This window comes from Nicotiana sylvestris, chromosome 11 (assembly GCF_000393655.2).
Source record: "Nicotiana sylvestris chromosome 11, ASM39365v2, whole genome shotgun sequence".
NCBI lineage: Eukaryota > Viridiplantae > Streptophyta > Magnoliopsida > Solanales > Solanaceae > Nicotiana > Nicotiana sylvestris.
In genome coordinates this window covers 107671783-107686938 of record NC_091067.1, presented here as the reverse complement: position 1 = coordinate 107686938, position 15156 = coordinate 107671783, and the positions used below count along the sequence as shown (strand labels likewise).

The window sequence follows — 15156 nt, the reverse complement described above, 5'->3', positions numbered from 1 at the left end:
TACTTTGGGTCTCCTGTGGACTGAAGGCAGCAACCCCAACTCTGATCAGTATGGTCTAGTACTGGGATCTGCACAGAAAGTGCAAAGTGCCATATCAGTACAACTGACCCCATGTACTGGTAAGTGCCGAGCCTAACCTCGGCAAAGTAGTGACGAGGCTAGGACACGACAAGCAACATAAACCTGTGTAGTTAAACAATATACTAACAGATTAACAATTAATAAAAACAAAGTAGAAATGAATGGGAAGGGGAAACATACTATGGAGGTTCCAATATATAGAATCACAATAGTAAAGGAATCCAAGCAGCTAGTACACTTGAACATATGACAACAAGTAAACACAGCAAATAGAAAATACACGACGCCACCTTTCGTGCTTTTACTCTCAATCCTCACCATGCAATCAATAATAGAAAAGTGTACGACATCACCCTTTGTGCTTTATCACTCTCCCTCACCATATGAATAATAGAAATGTGCACGGCATCACCTTTCGTGCTTTATCACTCTTCCTCACCATATGAATAATAGAAATTTGCACGGCATCACCCTTCGTGCTTTATCACTCTTCCTCGCCATATGAATAATAGAAATGTGCACGGCATCACTTTTCATGCTTTATCACTCTTCCTCACCATATGAATAATAGAAATGTGTACGGCATCACCTTTCGTGCTTTATCACTCTTCCTCACCATATGAATAATAGAAATGTGCACGACATCACCCTTCATGCTTTATCACTCTTCCTCACCATAAGAAATAAAGAAATAATAACAACCCGGCAAGGGCATCACAATCAAACAACTTCCTTTTATCATTAAATTTTACAATAGAAATCTCAACTAGAGCTAGTACTCAACCAATATCCAAACTAGGAAAAAAACATAATAAGGCTTGTTTAACATGAGTAATAACTAGTTTAAGCAGGAACAATACGTATAAAGGAACATAACGACCACAAGTATAAAACTCACTTGCATGATATGACTCAACAACAACGTATAGATACTCATCTTCACACATATACGTCGTAATTAACAACTAAACAAGCAGCAAATGAGGCAAAACACCTAATCGCTCAAGTTAAGGTTAGCCACAACACTTACCTCGATCTCACAGCCGATCTCATAGCTCAATCACAGCTTTTCCTTTCTGACGAGTCTTCGAACCAATAGAATCTAGCAAATTATCAACCAAATGATTCAATTTAAGCCTTAGGAACTACCCACTATAGCAAGGAATTCAACGTAGGTCATTTTTGAAAAAGTCAACAAAAGTCAACACCCGGGCCCGCTTGGTCCAAACCCGAAATTCGGACCAAAACCCGATTACCCATTCACCGCCGAACCCGGATATACACTTAGTTTTGGAATCCGACCTCAATTTGAGGTTTAAATTCTCAAATTTCGAAATTCCTAAGTTCTACCCAAAAGTCCTCAATTCCACCATGAAAACCTTAGATTCTAAGATGAAATCTTGTATAAACAGTAAAGAGTGAAAGAAATGAGTTAAGAATCACTTACTTATGATTTGGGTAAGAAAAAGTATTTGAAAAATCGCCTCTTATGTTTTAGGGTTTTGAAAAAGTGAGAAATTGATGAAAAGTCCCGTTTAAATAGCCCTCTCTAATACCCATTACGCGACCCGCAAAATACCAGATGCGACCATGAACCTTACCGCAGTCAACGAAATACTGGACGTGGCCGCATAAATTTGGCCTTACCCACCGTGGTCAGTGAAACCCTCCGCCGCTATCGCGAAATTCCACCGCGGTCCGCGAATTTTACTATGCGGCCACACTCTTAGGTTCAGAGACCTGCAACTCTACAACTATCCTACACCAGGTCTCTTCTAAGCTTAGACATCCCGTAGCCTATCTGAAACTCACACGAGCCCTCGGGGCTCCAAACCAAATATGCACACAAGTCTTAACACATCATATGAACTTGCTTGGGCGATCAAGTCGCTAGAATAACATCTAAAACTACGGATATAGCATCAAAATTACTGAAATTCTCAAGAACACTTAAAGTTTCTACTTTCACAACCGAGGGTCCGAATCATGTCATATAAACTCCGTTTCTTGCCAAATTTCACAGATAAAGTTTAAATATTATAACGGATCTATACCGGGCTTCGGAACCAAAATACGGGCCCGATACCAACAAGTTCAAACATTATTCAATTTCCATAAACTATTTTTTTTGGTCCTCTAGGCAAACGCCTAGGGCAAGTTTTATTAATAACCATATAGAAAACGAAATACAATGTCATGATCAAGAATCCTATTATCAAAATTGAGTATTACACTCAACATTGATGTCACCTTAGTGCAATAAAACTTTGAAATACAATTCTACATCCAAGAATGTGCATGTGAAATTCACACTGCTTTGATCCTTGTTTAACGCATGCTTAACTTTGTTTCCATATCGGGTTCCCTCCATCCTCCATTGTCTATTCTCCTCTAGGTACCCGTTCGCATGCTGTTGATGTACGAGTGCACTTAAGTTGTGCACGCCATCTGCTCGTGATGGAGACGAGTTCTGCTTCTTCCTTGTTATCGATGAAGCCGAGTATTAAAGACAGCATTGTGTTGGGGATCAGTTGAGCTCCACCTTTTAACCCATGCGTGCCCATTCAATTACGACTCCGAAAACCCCAATGCACAGTTAGATGTAGCTGCCGTGCTCGTTGTCCCTTGTTATTTTGCAGCTGCTGATTTTAATATTCTTTACACGTGCATTCACGTCAGAAGTTAGTGTCGATTTCGTGCTGTAAATTCCACTCCCCAAAATCACAAAATCAACATCTTATTTGAATCAGCATTCTATCGCGCATGGCCTCTTTCCCCATTGCTGCATTCATTTTGCCTTCTCGATTGAGCTGATGAAGATAGCTTTGTGGTGGGGAGCACGTGAGCCCCACCTATAGTTGTATCATAAAGAAATATATCCCATATTACCTTTATCCTAGAGTATTGCATGCTTTTATGTATCCTAGATAACTTTCCATGTGCATTCTACTTTTCCATTTTATTTTATTCCTTTGCTCACCAGCATGTTTTCTGCCAGGCCTTCTTAATTCAAAAATTGTGTTGAAGCATGCTTTTTTGTTGCTTGCTTTTCTCGAAAACATATTTGTTGTACATGCTAGTTGTGTTTCCAATGCCATTTGCTTCTTGTTGTGCTCGACATGAAGAGTAATCAATTTTATATTCCCAGATCCTTTTTGTAACTGAACCATGCGTGTGATATAAAACACTTTTGCACCATGTTGGTTGTATATCCAATGAACTGAAAGCACGCTTTCACCCCATGTTGGTTGGGTTGCCAATGCCATTATTCTTTGTTGTTGTGCTCGATTATTGTTTTTTTTCTTCTCTTTTGCATCAATTATCTCGAAAGTTGCAGCATGGATTGCCATAAGCATCGTAGTGCACCTGCATTAGAGAAAAGAAAGTTAGAAATACCAACCCTTATATCCTCATCCCTTAGGATTTGAATATAGTGGTCGAATAAGTTATGTCTCTTGCACTTCCTTTTTTCTTTGCTTCCTATATCCTGTTCACCTTCACCCTTAGATTTGGACATTGCGGCTTATCTTCATTAACCAACCTCCTTCCTTGTGCATCTAGATGGCAGAATTGTTGGCATTCTATTTCTCCATAATCTAAAGCATAATTTGCCAAGTGGTCTGCCAGTTTGTTGCCTTCCCTATGAATATGAGTAACTGTGTAATTGCTCCCATTCATAAGTTGCATCATTTCCTCTACCTTCTCAGAGATGATCCATGGTGGTTTCCAGATCCCATCCATAATCTTTTTTAATAACATTGAGTTAGTTTGAAGCCATACATGTGAGTATTGATGAGATCTGCAGAACCTTAGTGCTTCTACCATGGCCTTCGCTTCAGCTACTGTGTTTGTTGTCTCCTCAATCTCTTTCCCTACTGACTTAACTATGTCACCCTTTTCATTTCTTATACAAAAACCTATTGAGCTCCTCCCTGGATTTCCTCTCGATGCACCATCCGTATTAACTTTTAGCCATCCTGCACTTGGAAATTCCCACATGACTTTTGTAACCTTAAGTTTAGGAGTGAAGTTTTCCATCATAGCTAATAGATCTTGCCATTTGTGAGGTACCATGTCCATCCTAGGCTTTCTCACTTTCACCAAAGCCTGTATATTTGATGAAACTTGATAAATTACCCTGCTAGTTGTCACCGCATCCCCATACTTCATACTATTTCTTCTTTTCCAAAGTTCCCAGACTACACATGAGGGGAGTGCTTGCATTACTGGTTTTAATCTTAAGCACACATTTGCAGTCCAACATTTTGTGATTGCTTGGTGCAATGTAAGTCCCTCCACATCTATTCCTGCCCTTGATAGAAAATACTTCCAAGTTGTCTTTGCAGTTTCTGATCTAAAAAACAAGTGCTGAAGAGATTCCTCGTCAGGCTGTACACAACACCAACATTTTGATGGCATGCAGTAACCAACCCTTTTCAAGAAATCATCTAAAGGTAGCTTTGCTTTCCACACTTTCCACATGAAAAATGCTATTTTAAAAGGCAGTCCTTTTACCCAAATCATTCTATAAGCTTTTCTTGGTTCGTCTCTTCTTCTCGTATACTCCCATGCTGACTTAACACTGAAATATCCTCTTGTTTCCAGCATCCAAAAGGGCCTGTCAAGAACCCGCATTGTTGAAGGTGGTTTGATTTTCTCCAGAATGTGTACTGCTAACTCTTCAGGAAGTATTTCAAATAGCCTGTCCACATCCCACTCACCATCTAAGGTAACATCATGTACATTATGTACATTTTCATTAATTCCAAAGTCCTGAGGAACTAAAAAATATAGTGCCCCAAGACCTGTCCAGTTTTTATACCAAAATAATGAGGATCCCATTTTTGTTTGCCAAAGGATTTGATGTTCAATCAGATCTCTGCATTCCAACATTTTTCTCCAGATGTGAGACCCCCTTTTCCACGGAACAATTACAGGATTTAATTTTTTACAGTATTTCTGACATACGAAAGAGCTTCATAGGCTTGGTTTTGTTCTGAAATTCCACCACAACTTGCTGAATAATGCCTTTGTTACATCATGCAGTGACCTGAAACCTATTCCTCCTTCCTCAACTGGCATGCATAAGGTATTCCATGAAGCCCAATGCCTACTAGTTCCTCCTACAGTGCTGCTCCAGAAAAACTGAGCAAACAATTTGTGCAACCTATTTATCACATACTTTGGGGGGTTTACAGCTGACAGTAGATGCATAAGCATACTTTGCAATACATGGGATATAAGAACTACCCTGCCCCCTACTGATAATAACTTGTCGTGCCATGATTGCAGTTTGTCCATTACCTTAGTAATTAGGGGCTGATAGAATTCCAACTTTCTCCTTGCATAAAGTATCGGACAACCTAAATATATGATAGGGAAATCATTCCTATGAATGCCTGTGATCCTTTCTACCTTGCTGACCACTTCCATGTCTGTTAAATGATGTAGGTACACAGCTGATTTGGTCTTGTTAACAAGCTGCCCAGATGCATTTTCATATGCCTTCACCACTTGCATAATCAGCATCAGATATGTTTCATCTGAGGATGAGAAAATAATCATGTCATCTGCATACGCCAAATGATTGATCTTTGGACTCCACTTTGGCATCCCAAATCCAGTAAAATACAGGTTAGTATGTAGTGCATTGAGACCCCTAGATAATGCTTCTGCTGCCAATATAAACAAAGTTGGAGATACAGGATCACCTTGTTTTATTCCCCTTGAGGACTTAAAGAACCCATGAGCTTGACCATTTATTAGAATAGAATACAAATTGTTTGAAACTAATCCAAAGACAATCCCTATCAATCTTTCTGTGAATCCCATTTTTCTCAGTACCTTGGTTAGAAATAGCCAAGATATTCTATCATAAGCTTTGGTCATATCTAGTTTCAGGATGACATTAGGTCCAGCCTTAGTTCTAAGTCTAATGTCCGTCACTATCTCCTGAGTTAGAAGGATGTTTTATACTATATTCCTTCCCTTAACAAAACCTGCATGTTCCTCCGATATCATACTTGGGAGAAATTTCACTAGCCTTTCATGTACCACCCTTGATATAACCTTATTAGAAAAATTACTGAGGCTTATTGGTCTTAAATCAGAAAAGGTGGTAACTTCTTTTTTCTTTGGAAGAAGAACTAGGTTTGTGTGTGTTACACACTTGGGTAGCTCATGACCATTGAAAAAAGCCCTCACCATGTCGTACATGTCATCCCATATTAAGTCCCAACAAGAATGATAAAATTTTCCTGTCATACCATCTGGCCCCCCAGCACTATCACAATTAAGTCCAAGTACTGCCACTTTAACCTCCTCTTTTGTTGGTTGTTTAATCAATTCTGCATTCTGCTCAGAGTTAATCAGATTAGGAACATGCTCTACGATATCAAATGATGCAGGAGTAGCTGCTTCTGTGAACTGTTCCTCGTAGAATTTGATAGCCTCTTCTGCAATTTCTTGTTCTTCTTCAATCCAGGTTCCTCCTCTGTTTTAAATTCTGTTAAGTTTAAGTCTCTTCCTCCTACCTCTCACTTGTGCGTGGAAGAACTTTGTGTTCCTATCCCCTTCCTTGAACCAAGTCATGCCTGCCTTTTGTTGCCAATATTTCTCCTCTAGTGCCAGACATTTGATCAATTCTGCCTGAACCTTTTGTAGTCTTTCCCTGTTCATCCCTGTAGGATTTGCTTCAAATTCTGCTTCATGAACCATCACTACCTCTTCCATACTTGCTATCTTTTGGAAAATATCTCCAAATGTAGCCTTACTCCACAATGATAGGGCCTTCTTTAATTTTTTTAACTTGTGATTAAAAAGAATAAAAGGGTTTGCACTGAAATCAGCAGACCAATTTTCTTTCACCACATCTTTAAAAGTCGCATGTTCCACCCAAAAAATTCAAGAACATAAAAGGTTTTTTTATAGGTGGAGTCTCAAAATCACACTTCAGATACATTGGACTATTATCAGAGCCAGTCTTTGACAAATGTTGCACCTCTATTCCTGGAAATATTTGTTGGAACTCACCATTTGCCAAACATCTGTCTAGTCTTTTGAATATACAGTCTTCTTCTGCTCTCCCATTCCACCATGTAAATATGCTGCCTTTAAATCCAAGGTCGAATAGATTGCAAGTGTTGATGCAGTGTCGAAAATCATCAATTTCATTCAGTGACACAGGTAACCCACCAAACTTCTCTTCTTCGTCCCATATTACATTGAAATCACCTCCTACAAGCCATGATGCATCCATATCCCTTGCCATTGCATATAATGAGTCCCATAATTCTATCCTCTCAATTGCATCATATTTTGCGTATATCAATGTTAGGACAAACTCCACATGCGTTTCAGTATGAAACAATCTTAGTGTTAATTGTTGCACCATATTGTACATAACAGTTACCTCAAATACCTCATCTATAAAAGCCCAGATCTTGTTTGATACATTTGAAATTGCCTGTGCAAGTCCTATCTTGTTTCTGTACCTTTCCAGTTTTTTTGCTTGTTGCTTTGGCTCCATTAATCCTACAAAATCATAGTGATTTTGCTTATGCATCTTTGTCAACCTTTCAAAGTCCTGCTGTGTGTTGACTGACCTTATATTCCAGATGAGAGCATTCATCATTGATTGTTGGATTTAGTTAGCGTTCTCCTTGTGTGCACCCCAGCTTTTGGTGCTGCAAAATTATCTTTTTGTTGCTTCTTATTACCTTTTGCTACTGATTTTGCCTTTTCCACTTGCGTAGGTGATAGATCACCTTTCCTTGCAGCATTCATAAGGTGTTGGGTAGTTGATTCTTAATCCATGTCGTATCCTGTTTTACCAGGTTCTTCTCCCTCTTCATTGTCTTCCTTCGCTGCTGATGTAGGTCCCAATGCATTCTTTTTAGGGACCAAGGCTTTCTCTTCTCCTCTTTTTAATAGCTGCACCTGATTTTTCTCCAATGTACCAGTAATATTTACTATTTCTGTTTTTTGTTTTGGTTGTTTCTCCTTCTCTGTTGTGATGTGTCCTTGTGTATCTTCTTGTAATTTCTGAAGTTGATCTTCTTCTGTTCCTCCAGGATCATTTACCTCTGGGCCTCTTCCTTCATAGTTGCTAATTTCTGTGACTTCTGCTGTCTGAAAATTATTGATGTGCTCAACATTTTTTGATCCTTCCTTTATTAAATGAAAACCAGTTGTATTGTTGTCATTGGCATGAATCTCTCCATTTACACTTTGCTCATCTTCTTCTTTGTCATTCTCATTGGGTTCATCATCAGCTTGTGCTCCTAGTGGTACTTCGTTCTCCTATGAATCGTATTCCCTTTGTGCCTCCCATAGCCTGCCTCCACATTCTTGCACTCTTTCTTTAAATGTAGACGATTTTGACCCTTCTGCTTGAGAATTTGGATTTTTATTAAGTACCTTGTTCACTAATGTATCTTGTGATGGGATTTCCTGGCATGGTTTATTGATCTTCATAATTCCTTCTCCTGTTTTATCCTTGAAGCTTCTTTCTACCCATTGTGCGGTATCGTTTTTTGATTTTGATGCCTCCTTTCCATTGTCTAGACCATTATTCGAAATAATCCCCGATGAGTTAAGATGAAAAGCTTGTGCTGTTGGATTTAACTTTTCCCAATTATTGACCATATTCTTTTGTTTTTGCCTTGTAGATTCTTGGTTATGAAGTGCTGAAATGTTTGTTGCTACATTAGCTGCCACCATTGCCAATTGATTAACAGGTTCTTCCTCTTCATCCATCCCTTGTAATATTTCAAACTTGTTAGCTACTTGAACATGATCATTATCTTCATTGTCTACTGCCTCCAAATCCTTATCATTGTTGTTTTGTGCTTCTACTTGTCTCTCTACAGTGCTTGTACCCTCCTTGTTCTTATTATTTTCAAACTGCTTAGGTGGTGCCATCTCCATTTCATTATTAGTGAGACTAGTATTTTGATTTACTACATTTGTAACTCTGTTGTCCTTCACTTCCTTCCATTGCTCTTTTGCTGTAACATTCACATTACCCACGACCTTTCCACTAGATAACATCATTATAGGCTGTAAGTTCCCTATGTCCTGCTTCTTAGTTGTATCTGCATGGTTGTCATTCTCCTTCTCCACATATAGTTCAGGGTGTATTCTCCAGCATTCAAATTGATCATGCCCTTGAAGTTTACAATGTCTGCAATATTTAGGTAGCAGGTCATATTGTATTCTCACCCATTCAGTTCTTGTTGTTCCGTTAGCTTCGTTGACTATGTCCATCCTCACCTTTTTAGGCAGATCTACAGTTAAGTCAACTAGTACCTTCACCCTAGCACAACTAGGTCTAGTTTTGTTAATTGTTGCCATGTCTAGATGCATAGGTTTACCTACTGCTGAAGCTAAGGAGAAGAGGCATTCCTTTACAAAACAGGTTGGCAATAGACCTGGGAATGAAATCCAAGCCATTGCCTTGGGTGTTTCTTCATCTGCTCTAAACTTTGAGTCATAAATCAACGGCCTAAGTTGATATTGATAGTCATCCTTTATGTAATGAGTTTTTGATGAGAAATGAAGATAGTCCTGCCTTAACGTCATTCTAATTAAAATATGTCTATCCCTTAAAAAACCAATGTTACATTCACCTTTAATACCACATTGAATTGGTATTAACTTACGCAGTTGTTGAATTTCTGGGCTTCCATAAGAACATTTACCAACTATTGCATATTGTAATCCTTCGATGATATCCATCCTTTCTACTTCTGCTTCTGTGAATTGAATAACATATTCTCCATTCAGTATTGTAGGTGGACGAATAGGAATTGGCTCAACTTCCTGTTGCTCTTGCATTGCAGCATTTAAAGTGCAAGGTTTCAGAAATTTGGAGTAATCCATCGGCTGTTTGTTGTTATTTGTGTTCCTTGATGCTTGTGCCAAGTTTGGAGGAGATTGTTTAGGCAGCACAGCCTCTAAATGTGGCTGGCCACCTGCCAGTGTGTCCATTACAGTTGTAATTCTTTAGCACTATACTTACATGACACAGGAGCTTTGCAAGTAAACGATGCTACTGTAATTTGAACTAACTTCCCTTTACTTACTGCGTATGGCTGTGAATCCAAAAATGAATCTTAGAAATCAAACCAATCTTAGAAGAGAAGAGAACACTTTCATGAATCCTAAAAACAGTAGCGCTGGATTTAGCCGAGTTGCTAGAATTGAATGAAGAAAACTGTATGCTACAGTAACTCGTGAAAATGAAATTAAGATCTACAAAAATTGACTATAGATCTGAAGTTGAAACCAATTGGAAATTATTCGTAAGGAAATTATGTATCTTTTGACACCAAGTTTGGTAAGTTCCACCACCGGATTCCGGATTTATGACCGGAAAATGATGACGAAATTACTATTCCTTCTCTACCTAGAGAGAAGGCAGAGAGTTGCCCAGGTAAATATTTTTTTGTGTGTTTGAGTGAAATTTCCATAAACTATTATATTTTCATTTTAACAATTTTCTTCAAAAATTTATTTCTCGGGCTAAGAACCTCGGAATTCAATTCCGGAAATACGCACAAGTCCCATATTTTATTACGGACCCTCGGGACCGTCAAATCATGGGTCCGATTCCGTTTATACAAATTTTTGACCGAAGTCAACTTAAATAAATTTTAAAGGCAAAACTCTATATATATATATATATTCCTCACATTCTCATATAAGGCTTTCCAGAAGCGCACCCGGACTGCGCACGTAAATCGAAGAGGAAGAAAATGAGGTTTTCAAGACCTCGAAATATGGAATCGGATTCAAAAACAAAAGATGACCCTTTGGGTCATCACAATTATTGCTTAGTTATGTAATTAATAGTACTTATTATCTATACTTATTTTAGCATGACCTATATAGTATTTTTAGATTATGTTAATTTTCATTATGGCTTATTAATTAGCAATACTGCTTTACGCAATTTTATTATCTTTGTTATTGAATATTTTAGTATAATGCTATGACTTATCTCATATTATTGTGTTATTTTCTTGAAAAATACAATATATAGTTGTATCTAAGAAATACTTGGATCACAAGTTACATATTTTGTGCTATAAAGACTTTACCGGAAAAAAATCGAAAATCCAAAAAGTCAAAAAATCCGAGAAAAATCAAGATTGAAAAACCCGATTTTAATAGTTTGGTTTGGTTTATAGATTTAAAAATCCGACACAATTAATTTGATTTCATAATTATAAAATCCGAACCAATCCGATCTATGTGCACCCCTAGTACAGAGGGGACTTAACGTATTTCACATCCCAAAATAAAAAATAAAAAACTTCTAACACAAACTAACTACAAATATTTTTCTTTTGTAAGAAAACTACTCCATAAAATACTATATGTATCAGAATTTAATGGCCTACTTCAATTTTGTAGTGAATCAGATTGTTCGAATTGGATGTCAAATCTAATCAACTTTTTGAGAGCTATTTGAATTTATTTGGTCAATTTGGTCAAAGTCATTGTAGACACTTATTGAATTGGGCAGTGAATCTGATTATTCAAATTGGATTATAAATCTGATTGAGTTTTTAAGAACTTTTTGAATTTATTTTGTCATATTCTATCTGATTGTTCAAGTTGGTTAGCAAATCTGATTAACTTTTTGAGAACTATTTGAATTCATCTTGACATAATATAAGAATTATAGAGGCTTATTGAATTAATAAAAATACTACCACATCATTAATATTTTTCCTGTGGACTAAATCTATTAAGAAATAAAATACTATATTTGCATTTTAGAATCTTAATCTCCAAAATTGTCACGAATCGGATTTTCTACCCTCGTGAGTCGTGATGGCGCCTACTAATGAGAGCTAGGCAAGCCAATCCTTAACTACTTACTTCATTATCAAATTAATTCTTTTTAACAAATATAAGGCGATAACAGAAAAAACTGCGGAACTTTAAATAATTAAGCGGAATATAACAATTAAACATCTAAAATCTGAGTCTATTACAATTGCTTAAGTCTCAACCACCTAAAACATAGTTTCACGGTATCACAGACGGTCTAAGATTTACTACATACAAAGTCTAAAGAAATAATAATACACTATTTCTGAATGTAAGGAAAATGAAACGGGAAAGTAGGGATAAAGGGAGACGCCAGGGCTTGCAGACACCTGCAGGTCTACCTTGGATCTCCGCGTGAACTGAAGGTAACCTCCGCACTACGGTCCAAAAGCTGCTCCGGGATCTGTACATAGTGCAGAGTGTAGTATCAGCACAACCGACCCCATATGTTGGTAAGTGTCTAGCCTAACCTCGGCGAAGTAGTGACGAGGCTAGGACCAGACTACCAAATAACCTATGCAGTTCAAATACATATATAGCGGAAAGAAATACATAAATAACCAGCCAATATGGGAGGGGAAGCATGGTGTGGGGGAGATAACAATTCCGAATAGAAAGACATCAAGTAATGAAAGAAACAATATAACTTGGATATCAACAAAGAATCAGAAATCAACAAATGTACGGCATCACCCTTCGTGTTTTTACTCTCGCTCTCACCAAAGCAATCATATAATAAAAATGTGCATGGCATCACCCTTCGTGCTTTTACTCTCTTTCCTCACCATATAATCAATAAAATTAGCACGGAATGGTACATCGTGCGGCACAACATCACCCTTCATGCTTTACACTCTTTCCTCACAATAATACACGGCATCACCCTTCGTGTTTTACACTATTTCCTTACAAAAATAAACAATGCACGGCATCACCCTTCGTGCTTTAACTCTCTTCCTCACCCAAATTAACAATCACAAACAAGAGGGCAAGGAAATAAAGAAAATTTGCAATGAGAATCCCAGCAAGGGGGCAACAAGTCAACAATTAAATCCCGACAAAGGAACAACATCAATAACATCCATATTCCAGCAAGGGAGATGACAAATAAATCAACAATAGCCCGACAAGGGTGACAACATAATGATCTCTTCTCTTTCTCACTTTTATTTCAAAATTCACTTTACAACTCGAGCCGATGCTCTAGAAGTTCAATTGTCACTTATACTTTCAAAATTTGTTATACAACTTGAGCCAACGCTCCTCAATGTTCATAGGTCACAATTCTTTCCACAAAATTTATACAACAATTAGAAACCATAACCAAGGCATGAAATATACAATAAAGTAATGATAATCACAATATAATGACTCACGGGCATGCTAGACACCAACGTATAGATACTCGTCACCATGCCTATTCGTCATACTCAACAATTACCACATAGCAAGTAAGACTCAACTCCTAATACCTCAAGCTAAGGTTAGACCAAACAGTTACCTCGATGCTACAAACACAATTCACGATTCAATTATAGCTTTACCCCTTGATTCCACCACCAATTCTCTCGTATCTAGTCACAAGTTACTTAATTACATCAATAAACGCTAAATGAATCAATTTGAATGCATTAAAATGAATTTTCCAAAGTTTTACCCAAAAAGTCAAAAATTGCCCCCGGGCCCACATGGTCAAAACCCGAGGTTCAAACCAAAACCCGTTTACCCATTTCCCCACGAACTCAAATGTATAATTTATTTTGAAATCGGACCTCAAATCGAGGTCCAAATCCCCAATTATTGAAAAAATCTAAGTTCTACCCAAAACACCCAATTTTCCATGAAAATCATTGATTTTGAGTTAAAATCATGTTAAAAGATGTTAAGGAGTGAAGAAAATGAGTTAGGAATCACTTACCAACGTTTTGGAGAAGAAAAGTTATTTGAAAAATCGCCTCTTATGTTTTTGGAGTTTTGAAAAATGAAAAATAACTGAAAATTCTGTCTAAATATACTCTTCTCAGACTCCCTGTGCATACCACACAAAATCAACTGCAGCCACACAGCCTCTCAGACTCCCTGTGCGGTCCGCACAAAATTAATTGCGGCCGCACAGCCTCTCAGACTCACTGTGCGGATCGCACAAAATCAACTGCGGCTGCACAGTCACCAGTGAACCTGTGCGGACCACACAAGATCCACTGCGGCCGCACAACCACCAGTGCGGACAGCACAAAAGCAGTACGAACCGCACTAGCAGGTTCAGAGAGCTATAATTTTCTGAACCTCCAATAGCCATGTTTAAGCCTAAGACAACTCGGAACCTACCCGAAACTCACCCGAGCCCTCGGGACTCCAAACCAAATATACACACAACCTCAAAAACATCCCACTGACTAATTCGTACGATCACATCATCAAAATAACATGTAAAATCATGAATTAAACCTCAAAACTCAACATTTTCATCAAGAACTCTCAAAGTTCATAACTCTCAAACCGAAAGTCCAACTCATGTCAAATAAGCTCCGTTTTTCATCAAACTTTACAGTTATCTTTCAAATACAATAACAAGTTTGTACCGGGCTCCAGAACCAAAATACGGGCCAGATAATAATGGTTTCAATCATTTATTCTTTTCTTTATTTCTTAGATAATTCAGCAAAATAATTTTTTTCAAAATTGATTTCTAAGGCTTCGGACCTCGGAATTCATTTCTGGGCATAAGCCCAAGTCCCATATTTTACTGCGGACCTCCAAGGGTTCGTCGTAATATGGATCCGGGTCCGTTTGCTCAAAATGTTGACCAAAGTCAACCATAATCAAATTTTTAACTCTAGAAATTTCTGTTTCTCATATTTTCACATAGAAGGCTTTCCGGATATAGGTCCAGACCACGCACGCAAATCAAGGTGAGGTAAAAGGGAGGTGTTTAGGCCTCGGAACACTGAATTCACTTGCAACTCAAGTGATGACCTCTTGGGTCATCACATTCTCCACCTCTAAAGCAACCGTTTGTCCTCGAACGGACAGAAGAAGGAAGTACCTGAGTCGGGGAAAAGATGGGGATAACGGTTCCGCATATCGGACTCGGACTCCCAGGTCGCTGCCTCCGGAGGCTGACCTCTCCACTGAACACGAACAGAAGGAAAACTCTTCGACCTCAACTGACAAACCTACCGGTCTAGAATAGCTACCGGCTCCTCCTCATAAGACAAGTCCTTGTCCAATTGG

General features: G+C 38.2%; 1 protein-coding gene across 1 annotated transcript; it reads right to left on the bottom strand.

Moving 5' to 3' along the window:
* Positions 1-6955: 6955 nt before the first annotated feature.
* On the bottom strand, positions 6956-7711 carry LOC138881447 (uncharacterized). The gene has a single exon (XM_070161673.1). The coding sequence runs from the start codon at positions 7709-7711 to the stop codon at positions 6956-6958; it is 756 nt and encodes a 251-aa protein (XP_070017774.1).
* Positions 7712-15156: the final 7445 nt, after the last annotated feature.